Here is an 18,094-nt window from a genome sequence, read left to right on the forward strand (position 1 = left end):
AAGCGGGTGATGTACCATACGGCTACACCCCAGTCAAAAAATCTTGAGTTTTATAAAATGCATTTCCCTCACGTAAGGTACAAACTAGGTATTGGAGAGATAGCTCAGTGGTTAAGAACACCCACTTATAACCACTTATAGTGAGACGCCGCCTCAACTTAAGGGAAAATGGATGAAAATAAATCTTAAAAAAACAGACACAATTGGTGCCTTGGAGAGTTGGTGACTCCTGGGTGGTTGTGGAATATAGTTCTGTTCTCCTAAAAGTAGAGTTAAGGAAAACCTTAAGGCCCCCATCCATCTTGGGAGACCCACAGGTCCCGCAGATTTTTGCGTTATGTCGGTGACTCCCAAAGTAGGCTTTTTTCAGGCTCACGAGCCAGATGACCCTCAGTGCCAGGCACCATCAACCTGATTACCCCCGTGGCATACAGGAGGCGATTGTCGCACCCAAGGAGTCAACGGAAGAAGAGGAAGGTGAAGAAGAGGAGGAGGAAGAGAACGTGGAGGACGCCCAGGAACTCCTTGATGGCATCAAGGAAAGCATGGAGCAGAACGCAGGTGATGCCCGGAGAGCCGGGGAGCGCTGGGGAGTGAGAGCTGAGCCAGGCTAACAGGAGTCAGGCTGACAGGAGCGGCTAGAGCTCCCGCTCTGGTTCTAAAATGCTGTCCGCAGGCTGGAAAGATAGCACAGTGGTCAAGGGCTTTAGCTTGCTTTTCCAGGGGACCCCAGTCACATACACAGTGACCCCACGTATGTCACAACCTATAACTCTAGCTCCAGGGATCTGATAACTTCTGGACTGCACAGGCACTGCCCTCACATGTGCTAGTGTGTGCACACTCAGACACACACATATAAATAAAAACAAAAATAAAATCTTCTGTTGACGCTTCCTGTGCTGCAGAAAATAGAATAACAATAAGATAGATAATCCATTAGCTCATTTCCCAGAAAAATAATTTGGTGACTATCCGATAACTTCCTAATTTAAAAACTAAATCAGGAGTTGGCAGTGTAGCTCTGTGATAGAGCAGTTTCTTAGTGTTCTCAAGGCCCTTGCTGTGAATGGCGGCATCACCAGCACATGATCTTACTTTAACACAGAGAGTCTAACTTCGCTCATAAACCAAACTGCTCTGGGACTCCCTCCTTGTCAGGCTCTCAAGTGGCTTCCTTGCTTTTGTCTCGTCTCCCTTACTCTGCTCTTGTCAGTGGCTATTTCTGATGCCCCGGGATTGTGTGGGGGCTAAGTAGACACTAGGTAACAAGGACACAGTGTCCTCAGATGGCAGAATGCACTGGAAGCTTGGGAATCTACACCCAGACCCTAATGAAACAAGAGGGTTCCAGCACAGTCAGCTCCCACTACCTGCCCCGAAGGTAATGGCATCTGTGCAAAGGCAGGAAAGGGTTTGTGTCACAGTGGCCCTTCGGGGGCAGATAGAGAATGAACCGCTCATCTTCAACTACTGACATGACTTCATAGTGAGAGAGAAGACCGGGGCTGGGTGAGGGGTGTGCATGCTTAAGCAATCTTGGTCACTATGTGACCCAGCAGAGTGTCCCGATCTAGGTTCTTTAGGACACAATGGAGAGATCTTTGTCCCCAGAGAGACAAGCCCATTCCCACAAAATAGTGGTTTGGACTTTGGGGCAATCCATGAAGACCGTTTGTGAGGTTCTGCCGTTTCCAAATCCAAGGTGACTGCAGGCTCAGGACAACCACTGTTATCCTTGTGTCCTCAGTCTAGGAAGGCAGGAGGGGGGGTGTGACACGTGGGGAGATTAGCATGGCCGTAGAGGAGCTCTGGGAGCAGTTTAACATGCCTGTTTACAGAGTTCAGTGGGAGTCTGGTCCAGAGGACAGAGGACAGAGCAGACTCTTGGTTCCAGCCCTTAAGTGTCGTCACATCCCTTGGCCTTTTAAGATCTTTGGTCTGCCTAGTCTCTCTCTAGTCCAGGTTACCTCTTTCCTCTTGTCATAGACCAGCCTGATCTGGAAGAGAGTAGGTTTGAACATGCATGCCTCAGTGTAACCAGCCGAATCTAGTCCTGTTTCTGCCTTCCTGTGTCCATGAGGAAATGAAGTTTAAATAGAGATTTCCCCCAAGGGGAATGGGGCCGAAACAGAAAACAGGCTAATATTTGAGGATACAGTGAGGCCTCTGCCTTGCCCACGAGACCTATGGGGACGATAGTCCGGTTTTGGAATCTGATACGACCCTGGCTTTCCGCACAGCTGTTGCTCTCTACTGCCTTGGGGAGGGGAGGGAAATTCCTCAAGATAAAACATTCCACAGGAAGGAACTATGAAAAGAATCTGCTGAGTGGAATGTTTAGGGACAGTAGGGACATTATGGCTGGGGTTTCAGCTGGGGTTTAGGAGCCCAAACATGGCACAGTGAACTCTGCAGGTTCTAAAGAAGAGGCCTTGCCTGTCCCGTACTCAACCTATAGAGTGAGACCTTGTCTCTATATTGGTTCGTTTTGGTGTTTCAAGATAGGGTCTCTTGTGTAGCTTAGTCTATCTTCAAACTCACTCTTCTGTCATGACTTCTCCTAGTTGGCACCCCAATACACACCCCAACTTCCCACAAAATTAGAGGTATTTATCTGCTCTTCTCTTACTCTAGAAAGATCTTCAGTTTCTCAAGTATGATGATTAGTTTTAATTGTCAACTCGCCACAACTTAGAACCACCCAAAAGGAGAGTCCTAGTTAGGGATTCCCTAGATCAAGTTGGTCTGTGGATATGTCTGTGGGAGACTGTCTCGATAATTAACGCAGGAAGACTAGGCCCACTCTGGGTGTCGTCATCCCTTAGGCAAGGGGCCAGGACCACATAAGCTTAGAGGAAGAGCTAAGCATGCATGCATTCATTGCCCTCTGCTTCTGACTGTGGATGATGGATCTAGCTTTTTAGCCCTTTCCACTTTGGTTTCCCTGCACTGATGAACCATTAACCTGTAATCGTGAGCCCAAATAACCATTTTCCCCTACATTGCTTTTGCCATGATATTTTAATCACAGCAACAGGAACGAAACTAGGACATCAAGCTTGTCCACAAATCCCTCCTGTCCATGTTTACTTGAACTGAGAACATGAACCTTGAGTATGTTTGAACAGAACAAGACCTTTGAACCCTCTGCGGGGACAGGTGTCCAGCACACCTGGGGAGCTCACCCTTCCCTCATGTGACCCTCTCAGTTCCAAGGTCTCCAGCAGCGCCAGTTTCCCAGCCCCACAGGGAGGTCCGCCACGGCCCTGATCAGAGCTCCCACCCCCATCTGCCCTTCAACCAGAATGCCTTAGCTATGAGTTCTCTGTGCTCACTGGGTTCGCCTGCGTCAACAGAGCTGAGTCTGCCTGGTGGGGCTTCTCTGGGAGTTTTGTACTAAGAATGGAGAAATCTTCACGGTCCTTTCCACTTCGTATTTTCCCTGAGCACAGGGCACTGGAGCTTCTGGGCTTGGCAGCTACTTTTCAACCCCATTTTTGTAATTACGAACTCGGGTTAAGAGCGACATTTTAATTACTATCAGTACTGGAAAAGGTAGGTAGACTGAAAGTTAAAGAGAAGAAAACCAGGGTTGCGATTTAAAAGCTGTGTCCTGTTGGGCTTCACTCGGTCATTATAAAGCAGACAAGTCCGGCTCTGTGGAAAGCCCCGTGGGAATGCCTTAGGTACTGAAGCTTAGCTGGCCAAGTGGGGAAGCTGAAGGAGACTCGAGAGTTCCAGGCAGCCTGGGGTTAATAAAGAGACCCTGTCTGAAATTGCAAAAGGGGCTGGGGAGATGGCTCACAGGACACAACTTCCTGCTGCTCAACCCTATTTGAGAGGCCTTCGTTAAGCAGACTTTTGGTGCTCTTGTCACAAGAGACGAAGGAACTGTTTATCTGCTTCTCTCTGGTTACCGTCCTATTTCCTCCATATACCACCATCCACTGTACTGTGACCCTCAAATGAACATTGTAACATTTATCCCTGAACAAGTAAGCATAAAGGGTCAGCCCCTGTCTCAGAGCTCAACATTGCCCAAAGTCACGGGAGGCAAGCATTGTCTAGAGAAAGGCACGTAGGCAATCCCTTAGTGTACCTCTCTCTATTTCTTTTCTGTTGCTGTCATGAAACTCCATGACCAAGGCAACTTATACTTTACTTGGGCTTCCGGTTCCAGAGTGAGAAGAGTCCCTCTTGGGGACTCTTGGGAAGCATGGCAGCAAGCAGTCTGGCAGCCAGAGTAGGAAGTAGGGGGCTTAGATCTTCAGATCCAAGCATGAAGCACAGGGAGACCAAGGAGCTGGTGAGACTATAAACACTCAAAGCCCACACTCCATCATGTACTCCCTCCATCGAGGCAGCACCTCCTAAGGTTCCCAAACCTGCATAGTGCCACCTACTGGGGACTAGGGATTCGAACACTCATGCCTGAGGGGGACATTCCTCAGTCAAACCATTGAATTGGCTTTGCCTCTACTATTCCAAATTGACCAAAACTTGCTGCAGGAACTCCATTGTCACCTAGGACACACCTCTCTTCTGAATGAGCAGAAAGTAATGGCAACCTTCAGTGTTTAAAACAAACCAGATGAGTGGGTGGGGACCTCAGGCAGACATCTGTAAGCCCAGAGCTCGGTATCAGTGTGGAGATGGGGTGGCTGGGGCTTGTGGGCTACCAGACTCGCTCCAAGACCACTGAGAGAACCTGTCTCAAGGGAATGAGGTGGGGAGTGAAGGAGCAGGGTCCCCAACATCTTCATCCGGACTCTACGCAAAGGAACACTCAGTAGCTCAAAATATTCCCACACACGCTACATATGCACACACACACTCTTATACACACTGAACAGAGAGAAATAAATAGACCCTCTAGAAAATGAAAACCAACTGCTTAAATAAAGTCCATGTTTGAATACTAGTAAGTCCTTTGATTTTTTTTTTAAAGTTTGAATTTACTTCTTTACTTATTTCTTTGTACCAACTACAAACCTTACAGGTGTGGAATCAGTAGGGGGAATCTGCTTATGCTAAACAACACCTTTGACCTTTTTTGCTCCTTTTGGTGTGACACTTGAGTTTCCGGAGGACGAGATTTTCTGAATCTTCACAACAAGTGACCTGTGTGACATGGGAAAGTAGAAGGGAGTTTTTGGGTTTGCTTTGCTTTGTTTTTGTTTTTGTTTTTTTGTTTTTTTTTAACATATATTGTTCATTTGTTCATTTTGAGGCAGAGTCCCATGTAGCCAAGGCTGGCCTCAAACTGGCTATATAGCAAAGGGTGGTCTCGAACTCTTGATCCTCCTGCCCCTCATTCCTGAGTGCCCTACCCCCTAGAATTTTTGAGACATGGAGAAATACATCCAGGTTGGTCTGAAACTCACGGGGTAACCTGGATTGGACTCAAACGCCTAGCTCAGCTTCCTCCGCCCCCGAGCCTGACGGTGACTCCCTACCCAGTTTGCGAGATATTTTAACGAGACCATTTTGTTGTCATTCGTTAAATGATAACAAGCAGCCCCAAACTACTGGTTTCACATCACAGACTCCCTGGTAAGCTGAAGGTGCCATGTGTGCCCTGGAAGAGTCCTTGGAGCTTTGGGGGACGCTCTGCCTTTTAGTCCTTATCAAGCTGGCTGAGAGGCGCCACATAGTGCTATTGAACTACCCAGCCCACTGCAGAGCAGACTCCTCCCTCTCAGTCACTCCTAGCAGTTTCCAGGAACTCTGAATTGGGGCTAAAGAGAAAACTGACCAAACTGCAAAGGTCAGTGACCTGGAGGAGAGGGTGTGGGGGCAGGGTGAACACAGTCTGACCACAGCTTCACTTTTCTTTAAGGACTAATTTTATTAATTATTATTCAGGGTGCCCGGAGTAGTAAATCCAGGGGCGCCCCCAGCAGGTGCTGAGCCTCTAGGCTCTGGCCTCAGCCCTTTTCTGAAGCCTTTGAAAGTCAGTTTGAGTTTGCTGTTCAGAGCTAGCAAATATTTACTGGGTACCTCCTTTTGTCGGGGTGGGGTGGGGTGGGGGTGTGTGTATGTAAAACACAGGGCCTTGCCTGTGCCAAACATGTGTTCTACCACTGAGTTATAGTCTCATCTGAAACGTGTACCTGCAATAAATCACATGCTAGCAAAACTGTAAAATGTAGCTGATAGGTTATTTCTCTGCCCAAGGATTGAGGCCAGGGATTTTTTCGAAATGGGGAGAGGTGTGTGTGTGGGGGGGGGTTTAGTGAGAAAAGATAGATAGAGGGGGGGAGTGGGGGGAGGGCAGAGAGAGAAGAGAAAGAAGGAGGAGAGAGAGGGGAGGGGAGAGGGAAGGAGAGATAGAAGTAGGAGAAGAGAGAGACAGAGACAGAGATAGAAAATATCTGAATTACATAGGGAGGAGCCTCTGGGGGGAGGGTAGCTCAGCCCCTGGGCTGGAAAGTTCAGGGTTGAGGGCCGGGTTTACTAGGTAGAGACTGAAGAATGCTGGGAAAACCTGGAGGCCAAGTCTGCTTTGATATGTAAAATATGCACCCCAGTCCCTTGTCCCAGGGTCCAAAACCAAAGAATCATTTTTATTCTCTTGTAATAATTGTCATCTCTGAGGTTTACTGTCTCTATCTGCTAATCTAGGTCTAGTTCCCGAAGCTTCTAGCTCCATACAATCTTTTTTTTTTTTTTTTTTTTTTTTGGTTCTTTTTTTCCCCCGGAGCTGGGGACCGAACCCAGGGCCTTGCGCTTCCTAGGCAAGCGCTCTACCACTGAGCTAAATCCCCAACCCTCTCCATACAATCTTATCTAGGCCTAGAATGTCTTCAGCCTCTGAGACCTGTTACTGAATAAGCTCACCTTTCTTGTTCATTCTGCACTCTGACTGGCTGGTGAACTCAGCTGTTCTGGTTCAAAACTCCTCTCTAAACTGACCGAGTCAATCTGGCTTCTCTCCTGAGTTGTTCTCCTAGGCCCCATCCTAACTTTGTCAATCTGTTCCAATCTCCTGGCTCCTTCTCATTCTCTGGCTCATTCTGTCTTCACCTGTGTCTAGCTTGTTCTCTCTGGGACCTGTAAAACTTACCCAGTAAAACTGACTCCTCCTTTTTAGCTCTTTCTTATCTTTTTCTCTGTGCACTGCTCTCTCTTAAGTAGCTTCCCTTTCCTCTCTCTTCCCATGAGAGTTGGACATATCCTATGCTTTCAAATCTTTCTCTGATTCATCACTTTGTCTGCCACTCGATTAGACATCACTTTCAAACATGGCTGCTTCCTTCCAAAAACTACCTTCACATTCATTGCTTGGGATTAAAGATGTGTACTAACGTCTTGTCTGTATTCCAGCCAGAGGGATTAAAGGTGTGTGCTAAGGCTGAGACACACTGGAAATAGTTCTTTTTTCAACAACTCTTGGGGTTCACAGTGTGACCAAATATCTCACAACGTAAAATGCTGGGATATATTCTCATTCAATTCCCACAGCAGAAGTGTTTACTACTATGTGTTAAGGTCAGAACCCAGGGGCAGTGAGACGGCTCAGGGGTAAAGGTGACTGCGGCCAAGACAGCCTGCATTCTCTCTCCTCTAAGACCCATGTGGTAGCAGGAGAAAACTGACTCTCACGAATTGTCCTCTGACCTCAACATACACCTGATGGCACATGTGTACCCACAAAATAAATAACATGTAAAAAGAATAAAAGTAAAAAAGAGGGGGACTGGGGGTTGGGGATTTAGCTCAGTGATAGAGCACTTGCCTAGCAAGCACAAGGCCCTGGGTTCGGTCCCCAGCTCCGAAAAAAAAAAAAAGAGGGGGACTGGAGAGATGGCTCAACATTTAAGAGATGTGCCCAGCACATCAGGCAGCTAAGAACCACCTGGAACTCCAGTTCCGGGGGATCCAATACCTTCTAAGGACACCCCACACACAGGCACACACAGTCACACAGCAACACTTACATACACATGTACGCGTGCACACGCATACACAGCGGCACATAAATTAAAAATCGAAAGGAAGCTTTGGAGTGCTGGCACACGTTTTTAATCCTAACACCCTGAAGGCAGAGGCAGGAAGATCTTTGTGAGTTCAAAGGTCATCCTGTTGTACAGAGCAAGTTCCAAGACATTCAGGGCTACACAGAAAAACCCTGTCTGGAAAAACCCAAAATAAAAAAATAAAACACAAAACCAGAGGAAATTCTTCAAACAGGCAGGACTTGACCCCACAGAGCATGATGTCATTCCCCTCGGTCCTCGCAGAGTTTCACACAGCCGTTGTGTCACGGTCGGTTTCCCGAGCGCCCCCGTCCCTGCTCTTTCCTTCTTGTAGTTCAGCTTTAGCTTTGCACTAAAACAGTGATGCTCACCGGTGAAACAACAGCAGGGGTTGATTTTAACTTTAAAGGTAAAAGAATGGGGTCTTCAACAACGTCTGCCCACACAAAGTGTCCGTCCGGAGGAGTTGAGAGCATTCTCACCTGTGTGGAGCATATGTCGCAGTAACTCGCACACTTATGCTTGTGTTTACCTTTTTTAAAATCAGGTCGGCTAGAAGACCAATATGTAATTCGATTTGTGAAAGAAAAGCTCAAATCTATGCCTTGTAAGAACCAAGGTTACGTTTTGGATGGCTTCCCAAAGACCTATGATCAAGCGAAAGACCTGTTCAACCGTAAGTGGGGGTGCCCTCTCTGTTCTGAGTGTTTCCACTCTCGTAAGTTGGAACTTGTCAGTTTGTGGGTCTTCTTAAATCTGTTTCTAATTCACTTTGCCTTGATTGATTGATTGATTGATTGATTGATTTTTACAGTCTTACTGTTGGGGAAATATGTGTCCAGTTTAAAACAAACAGGAGAGACTTATTTCTGACTCTTTCTTTTTTTTAATATTTTATTTATTTATTATATATGAGTACACTGTAGCAGCTGTCTTCAGACACACCAGAAGAAGGCATCAGATCCCATTATAGATGGTTGTGAGCCACCATGTGGTTGCTGGGATTTGAACTCAGAACCTCAGGAAGAGCAGTCGGTGCTCTTAACCACTGAGCCATCTCTCCAGCCCATTTCTGACTCTTTCTTATGTTTTACTTTCTGAGATGCTCAGGCTGACCCTGAACTCTCTCGAACTATGTAGCACTGAGTAACCTTGAACTTCCCTGAGCCTCCAGCCTCTGCTTCCAAGAGCTAAGATTCCAGCCACAGCGTGCTGCAGTGTTCAGCTAGGCTCATATCTCTAAGTTTCTCTCCCTCTCCCCCTCCCCTCCCCTTCCACTCCTCCTCCCCCTCCCCCTCCCTCTCTCTCTTTCAATGTATTACATTTATTTACCGTGGAGGCAGTTTTTGAGGTAACAGTGCCGTGGCATGTGTGTGGAAGTCAGAACATGCTGCAGGACTAGACTGCCTCCTCCCACCATGTAAATTCTGGGGACCGAATGTGAAATACAGACCTAAGCACAGAGCACCTTCTCCTTGCAGAGCCATTTCTGTAACCTGTTGTTCTCTTGTTTGGTTTTATTGCAGCACAAACACTGAGCATAAAATCTACGCTCTTAGCTGGGCGTGGTAGCACACACCTTTAAATTCCCAGCACTCAGCAGGTAGAGGATCTCTGAATTGGAGGCCAGCTTGGTCTATAGATTGAGGTCCAGGACAACCAGGTCTACATAGAGAAGCCCTGTCTTGAAACCCACCCATTCCCAAATCCACCCTCTTACTTAAAGCTGGACACTTTTATTTATTTGTCTTTTGGTAGAGGCTAGATCCTCTGACACTAGGACAGTCAACTATCGGAGAGTGCATCACTCAAGTTTTATATGAGGTCCTGTGACAAGGGGATTTTCACCCCATCGTCCCAAGAGCTAGATGTGACTCCTCCCATGTCTGTCAGAGTAAGTGTCCACATGTGGCAGATTATAGCTCCACTGTCTTCGGCTGCTGCCACCCACAGGGTCCAAGATGGTAGCCTCGCTCCACCGATGGTTATATGTATATTTAACTCTAGACCGCTCACTCACACTCACAGTCACGGTAGCTTCCGGTGCCACTTTTCTTGATAGCAATTGATTTCTATTTCATTTGGGTGTGTTTGCTTGTTTTTTGTTTTCCAGACAGGGTCTCTTGTAACCCAGGCTGGCCTCAGACTCACTGTGTAGGGGGGGATGACCTTGAACTTCTGACGATCCTGCTACCACCACCTCCCAGGTACTAGGATTCCATCCTGCTCGACAAACTTCCCACCCATTAGTTAGAAATTGTCCCTTTCTGTCTACCCCTGTTCCAGGCAACCACCAGGCCACAGTTTTATTCTGTGACTTTGGGGTTTCAGGTCCCCGTGACTAGAGTACTCATTTAGCTCCTGTCCTGTTTGTCTGTGCTGTCACCCCTCTTTTAAAGGTGGAATAGCATTCCACTGTCTACACACACCACAATCTCTCCGTTTGTCCGACAATGGGCCATCTGTCTGACAAAGGGGAGTTGGTATTATGGGATGACTTCTGAGCTCAACGATCTTCAGTTTATGACTGTTTCCATTAATGATTGATGGTTAAAATACGGCATCGGGGGGGGGGGGTTGGGGATTTGGCTCAGTGGTAGAGCGCTTGTCTAGCGAGTGCAAGGCCCTGGGTTCGGTCCCCAGCTCCGGAAAAAAAAAAAAAAAAAAGAAAGTCTTTAAAATACGGCATCGGGGCATAGCTCAGTCCATCGAGTACTTGCCATGTCCCTCGAGCCTGAGGACCATGACCAACTCCTGCTCGAGCATGCTGGCTTGTGGCTATAACCCTACAATTGGGGGTCTGCATACCCTTGGAGCCTGATGACCAGCCAGTCTAGCCAAATCAGTGAGTGCTAGGTTCCATGAAAGACCCTGTCCCCCAGCACAAGGTAAGAAGTGATGGAAGAGGCACCCCATATATCCCTCAGGCCTCCACAGACATGTGCACACAGCAGCACATGTGTATACAAACATACAAACATGTACACATGTATGTTCACAGTATGACATCTGAAGCCAGACTTGCCTGGCATCTGCCTATAATCTCAGGACAGGAGAGGAAGAGGCCAGAAGTTTGCAAGTTTAAGGCTAGCCTGGGCTCCACAATGAGAGGCTGAGGCAGAAGAATTGCTGTGAGCTCAAATCCAGCCCATGATACAATGTGAGCTTCGACTCAAAAAGCCAAAAATGTTTTTCTCATTAAAAAAAAAAAAAACATAGTATTTGAACTTTTACTGTGATTTTGTAAAAAAAAAAAAAAAAATGACCAAATACGCTTTTGTTTTACTAGAGGAAGATGAAGAGGAAGAAGAGGAAGTCAGAGGCAAAATGTTTCCCTATGATAAACTAATTACACCTGGTGAGTTGAAAATATCTCTCCAATATCGAGTGTGCATGTGCAAGTCTGCGTATGAGTAGGCACACACATGTAGACACAAGCCTGTGAGAGTCAAGGTCCACTTTAGGTCATTTTTCAGGAGCTGTCCACCTCGTTCTGTGAGACAGTGTCCCTCCCTCATCAAACTCGGCAGTTACCAATTCAGCCACGCCGTCTGGCCAGTGAGCGCAGAGGTCTCCTGTCTCCATCTCCCCACCCGAGTGAGTGACACCACGCCCGTGGGGCTTTTCTTTTAGGTGCTGGGGATTGAACTCAGCATCCTCAAGGAAGAACTGATACCTATGCTTGTGTGTTTGTGTGTGGGTGCGTGCACACGTATTTAGGGCTTCTCAGAGTCCAGAAGCATGGATTCCCCAGGAGCTAGAGGTTTAAGTAGCTCTGGGCTGCCCAGTCTGAACTGGGGAGTAAACTCTGGAGCTACGACTGTGCTCCTCTGGAAGAGTATGTATGTATGTATGTATGTATGTATGTATGTATGTATGTATGTATGTATTCATTCATTTATTTATTCATTCATTCATTTATTTTGGAGACAGGTTTTTGTTTTGTTTTGTTTTGTTTTTTGGTAGTTCTGGCTGCCCTGGAACTTAACATGTAAATGAGGTTGGCCTTAAACTCACAAAGATCTGCCTGCTTCTGTCTCCCAAGCACTAGGATCGAAGTCGTGCGCCACCACCATGGCCAGGGTCCAACAAACATTCTTAGCTGCTGAGTTATCTCACCAGCTCAGGAATGAGCACTGTGGGCTCTGAAACCAGTGGCATAGAATGAGATGCCCAAAAGGTTTTCTCAGAGGCCCCCTTCGTGTAGACCTACACTTTAGAAAAAGAAAGAATGAAGTTAATTGCTTTAAAAACCCGGGCTGCCTGGCTTAGGATTGTGAAACACCTCTGAGGAGTTCAGTTTGCAAATTCCATGGTAAAGCCCTATGCAGACCCTGGAGGCAACTGGATACAGCTCAGTTCAAAATGTATCAAGCTCCGAGCAGGATCAAACCTCACTGAGGGCTGAGAGATGACAGCTCAGCAGGTAAGAACTGATGGTGGTTAGAAAGAGAATGTCCCCACAGATTCATGCATCTGAACACTCAGAGGTGTGCCTTTTTGGAGGCAATATGACACTGATGGCAAGGCAGCCTTTAAGAGTTAAGATTCGGGGGTTGGGGATTTAGCTCAGTGGTAGAGCGCTTGCCTAGGAAGCGCAAGGCCCTGGGTTCGGTCCCCAGCTCCGAAAAAAAAAAAACCAAAAAAAAAAAAAAAAGAGTTAAGATTCAGGTAGTTCCCATGAATGTTGTGAGCTCTCTCCCTGCCTCTCTGTCTGTCTGTCTGTCTCTCTCTGTGTATGTGTGTGTTTCTATCCTCTGTCTGTCTCTCTGTCCTATCTTTCTCTGTCTATCCCTGTCTCTCTCTGTGTCTTTGTCTTCCTGTCTGTTTCTGTCTCTGTCTCTCTTTTTTCTTTTTTTTCTTTTTCGGAGCTGGGGACTGGACCCAGGGCCTTGCCCTTGCTAGGCAAGCGCTCTACCACTGAGCTAAATCCCCAACCCCTCTCTCTTTCTCTCTCTCTGCTTCCTGCTTAAAGTTCATGAGGTGAGCTCTGAGCTTGCTGCTCCAGTTTTATTTCTGGCCCTTCTCCTGGCAGTGATGGACTCCCATCCCTCAGGAACTATGAGCCCAAAGAAACCTTCTTCCCATAAGTTGCCTTGGTGGTGGTGTTCTATCCCAGGGACAGAAAGTAACTAACACAGGGCTCTCGCTGCTCTTTCGGAGGGTCTGAGTTTGGTTCCCGGCACCCACACTGGGTTGCTTACCCCAGCACTAGCGGACCCAGTGCTCTCCTCTGGCCTCTTTGATCACTGCTCACACACGGCACACATACACACTGGCACATACATAACTAAAGATAAAAATAATAAAATAAAATTTGAAAACAACAAAAAAGGAAAAACAAGCAAAAATCCAGAAAAACAACCACAAAACCTTATTGCACCTCCCCACCTCCCCTGTCCTGTGGGGAAGTCGTTCCCACAACATCCGTGGGTGACGGACTAGAGATGTGACTGTCACAGGATTATTAGAGGTTTTCTACTTAACATCTGTTGCTTTTATAGGGAGAAAGAGGGGGGTGGGGAGAAAAGAAAACAAATGTTATGAATTGCCATTTGGGCTTCAGTTCTCTGGAGTCGTGGGGTCTGCGTGCATTTCTCCTCCAGGAGAGGTGACAAGGAGGCCAACCCGACAGGCCTTTTGTCCGGTTGAGGTTGCGGACATGTTGTGTAGCCGGGGCCATCCATCCCAGCCCTGCTGTGCTGGTACCACAGTTTTCTTCCCTCTCCCCAGAATTTGTGTGCAACCTGGACGCCTCTGATGAGTTTCTGAAGGAGCGCGTGATGAACCTCCCAGAGAGTGTCGTGGCGGGAACTCACTACAGCCAGGACCGATTCCTCCGGGCTCTGAGCAACTACCGGGACATCAACACAGATGACGAGACGGTCTTCAACTACTTTGATGAAATTGAAATTCACCCCATACATATTGGTACGACGTGACCTCTGAGACCCCAGAGACCCCTGGTGCATGTGGGACTGGGATTGTGGGGCTGAGGGAGGACCCGGGTTTAAAGTGTGCCTGACAGAGCTCAGGAAGCCACAGGGTCCACGGAGCACACCTCCAGGACAGCCATTTTACCTGGGGATAGGGTGTTGTGATGTTATCATCATACAGAAACACAGATATAGGATCACAAGTAAAACTGCCTAACTAAAGAGAGGTGTGAGCTTTCTGCCGCCTGCTTTGAGGAGTCTCCCGGGTTCTGTCTCTGCTGCGTTGCCAAGCCCTGGTGCTCAGCACAGACCTCTCCTGCCTTTATGTTTGGTTGGCTCACCCTATAGCTACCCCAAAATGGAACCATCCCCTCTGTACTCTGTCCACTTCTTATAAACACTTACTGGAACTTAGCACGCAGGCAACACTTGGGAAGTAACACACTTCAGCTTCCTCTTCCTCTTCATCTGTGGCTTTCGATTGCAGAGTTCATAGCAATCTGGTGCCGCTTGACTCGGTGAAACACTGAGTTGCCTCCTGGCTTTCTGAATCTTTTTTTTTTTTTTTTTGTGGTTCTTTTTTTCGGAGCTGGGGACCGAACCCAGGGCCTTGGCTTTCTGAATCTTGAGACGTCTTCTGCGGTTGAGGAGCAAGGAAGGAAGGGTTTGCTTTGCCTCACACCTTGAGGGGACAATCCATCTGCCCATCCCTCCGTTTCCCACTCTGGGCAGAGATTGGGGCTTGCCTCCAGTTACACGTCTTTGCAAGTCAGGCACATATCACTTGTGCACGTGGACATTTATACTTAATTAGAGAACTACGGGAGAGTGTTAATCTCAGAAAAATGGTCACGGTTTTCTTTTCCATAAAGTCCCCAAAAGTATTTATGGAAAGATCAGGAAGGGCTGAAGGAGAAGCAGAAAGGACAGGAGGAATAGTTGGGTAGCGACTGTGTGCCCACCTCCTGCCCTGCTCGCTGCCCATCTGTGACAATTTGCTTCATCTCCACACCGACAACGGGGGATGACATAAGAGCAGAGGAAGCACCTCACCCAGGTGAGGATGCCTAACAGTCAGAAATGCAGGGCCTCAGGAGATCAGAGCAGGCAATAGGAAGAGGCCTGGATCCATCCATCCTTCACCATCCACCCATCCATCCATCATCCTTCACCATCCACCCATCCATCATCCTTCACCGTCCACCCATCCATCCATCCATCATCCTTCACCATCCATCCATTCATCCACCATCTATCCATCATCCTTCACCATCCACCCACCCATCCATCCATCCTTCATCATCCATCCATCCATCCATGCATCCATCCATCCATCCGTCCATCCATCCATCCATCCATCCATGCATCCATCCATCCATCTATCCATCCATGCATCCATCCATCCATCCACCCACCCACCCACCCATCCGTCCATCCATCCATGCATCCATGCATCCATCCATCCATCAATCCATCCATGCATCCATCCATCCATCCGTCTCCTATCTATCTATCTATCTATCTATCTATCTATCTATCTATCTATCTATCTATCTATGCTTTTTTGGACTTCACTCTTTGCCAATGTTTCCCAGATCCATTCTCTCTTCGGATCTTCAGCCTCTTTAGACCAGCATGCTTTTCTGGCTCTCTGGCCACCCTACTAGGGTCCTACAGTTTCCAAGTTCCACTGCAGTGAGCCACATTCATAGCAGAACTAGACTCTGTCCCCATCCCACACACTCCTAGAAGGGCAACTCTGTCGGTCTAGGTTGGTCAGGTAACTACAGCTGCCCCCCATGAGCAAGCATGGTTTCCACAAATAGAACCTTTCAGAATGTCTCCCAGCACCGGTGACAGAAAGGTTGTCATTACTCCTGGAGCATGCAATCAGCACTGAACATCTGGACAATTAAATGTCAGGCCGTGGGAGTTGGGGATTTAGCTCAGTGGTAGAGCGCTTGCCTAGGAAGCGCAAGGCCCTGGGTTCGGTCCCCAGCTCCGAAAAAAAGAACCAAAAAAAAAAAAAAAAAAAGTCAGGCCGTGAAGAGGCGGCAGGCAGAACATTCTTGCTCTTTTTTAATAGTTTTTACTGTTGTTTTCTTTGCATAGGAAATCAAACCCAGGGCCTCGTGTCTGCTAGGCAAATGGCTTATCATTGAGCTATACTCCTAGTCCTTTAAGGGTGATGCATGCCTTTAATCTCAGCACTGGGGAGGCAGAGGCAGGCGGATCTCTGAGTCTCAGGATGGCCTGATTTACCCAGAGATGCGATTTCCAAAATTAAAAAAAAAAAAAAAAAAAAAAACCTGGACAAGATAGTACCCAAATGCACTCACCACCACCATCCGGTGTAGACACAGTCTAAGAACTGTAAAGCACCGGTGGATCTTCTCTGGCTTCGACATTAACGTTAGTCAGACATCCTAGAGTCTGACCTTCCTCATAGACATATAAGAGAAATGGTTAGTCGATCATGAAGTGAGCATAGGAAACGGGCTATGGAAGTTACCCTCTTAAGCCCTTTGCAGACGTGTGCATGCACATGCACATACCCCCACCCACATACATACTTACAAATAGAATAAAAATAAAGCAAAGAGGAAGGAAGAAGGGTCCACACGATAGCAGGGTGGCACCGGTACATAAACGCTGGATGGCCATGGCGGCCCACCTACAGTTCCCGCTGTAAGGAAGGTTACTTTAGCAAGCAGGCTAGATAAACTGGTTGTTATTGGTGGGCTCGTGGTTAAATCGAGAGACCGTGCCTTGATTAATAACTGGAGAACAATTAAAGACTCCTGGGGTCAACCTCAGGCTTCCCCATGCATGCAACATGTGTCTATGTGCACCTATAACATATGAGTGTCCACACATATGGAATACACACACACACACACACACACACACACACACACACACACACACACACACACACACCATGTACACAGACAAAAGCCAAACAAATTCAGACTCTAGTACAATACCCTCCCATGCCCACCCACTCAGATCGATGGTGACTTCCAGAACTCAGACAGGGCATAGGCGTTGTGTGCCTGTCATCCCAGCACTCAGAAGAACAGACCTAGTAGCCTAGCCTACATAGTGAGTTCCAGTCTATTTATGGCCAGATAGTGCAATCTTGTTGCAAAGAGAAAGAGGAAGAATTGTAAGAGCCAAGCCTGAATCCTCCCACCCCTGATTCTCAGACTCCACTGTAGAGTTGCCCTTGAGAAATGAAACTCTGACCCTCACTGCCAACTGGAAAATGCTACTTTTATGGGATTGTTTCTCACTCCCTTGTGTAGAGCGTTCTTCTAATTGCAGACATGTCTAGGATCTATGTGCAGATCTTTTCTCTTCTGGTGTTTAAAGACGTAGGAAAACTTGAAGATGCCCAGAACAGGCTTGCTATCAAACAGCTCATCAAAGAGATTGGGGAGCCTCGGAATTATGGCTTAACAGATGAAGAAAAGGCAGAGGTGGAGAAGAAAGCTGCAGAGGAACGCCTGGCCAAGGAGGCTGCTCAGACGGCAGAACGTGAGCACAAGGAGGCCCTGGAGATGGCGGAGAAGATAGCCCGCTGGGAGGAGTGGGTGAGTGTAAGGCCAGGACGCCACTTAGGCCAGCATGGAAATGCTGTGGACAGCTTTACTTGTCGCTCGCCATTGAAAGTAGGCATCCGTGGTGTTTTACTGGGTACCAATAAGTACCATTGCCATTAGTGTCCATGATATGGGCTGCAGATGGCTCCCTGGGTAAAAAGCGCCAGCCATCTTTCCAGAGCTACCCGACGTGAGTCCCAGCACCCATGCGCTGGCTCACAACCATCTGTGACTCCAGTTCCAGGACATCTGATGCCCTCTGCAGGCCTCCATGGGCACTGTGTGCTTGAGATGTACATACACTCATGCAAATACCTGTACACATAAAATAACAAATAAAATGATCAAAGCATATTACCCACCCCCCACACACAAACAAACGTATAACATTGTATACATGATGTGTATTATGCCATCCCTGTGATGTCATTCTCCTTCCTCTATATAATGTCTAACTGAGGCGGGTGGCCACACTCTGCTTGGTCCTCAAGACATTAAGCCAGTGGCTCTGCCTCCAGAATTAACACTCTCATCCGTCTCTCCATTTGTGGCCATGATCGCTTTCTGTTTA

General features: G+C 47.5%; 1 protein-coding gene across 5 annotated transcripts in view; it reads left to right on the forward strand.

Moving 5' to 3' along the window:
* Nucleotides 1-18,094, forward strand: part of Ak7 (adenylate kinase 7) — a 68,176-nt gene that overhangs the window by 38,843 nt on the left and 11,239 nt on the right. For all 5 annotated transcript variants that reach the window (XM_017594182.3, XM_063262001.1, XM_063262002.1 and 2 more), the window contains 5 exons: nucleotides 435-561; nucleotides 8,530-8,658; nucleotides 11,272-11,340; nucleotides 13,716-13,913; nucleotides 17,294-17,514. In XM_017594182.3, coding sequence (XP_017449671.1) covers nucleotides 435-561; nucleotides 8,530-8,658; nucleotides 11,272-11,340; nucleotides 13,716-13,913; nucleotides 17,294-17,514 — 744 coding nt within the window. The remainder of the gene's footprint in view (nucleotides 1-434; nucleotides 562-8,529; nucleotides 8,659-11,271; nucleotides 11,341-13,715; nucleotides 13,914-17,293; nucleotides 17,515-18,094) is intronic.

This window comes from Rattus norvegicus, chromosome 6 (genome assembly GCF_036323735.1).
Source record: "Rattus norvegicus strain BN/NHsdMcwi chromosome 6, GRCr8, whole genome shotgun sequence".
NCBI classification, from domain to species: domain Eukaryota; kingdom Metazoa; phylum Chordata; class Mammalia; order Rodentia; family Muridae; genus Rattus; species Rattus norvegicus.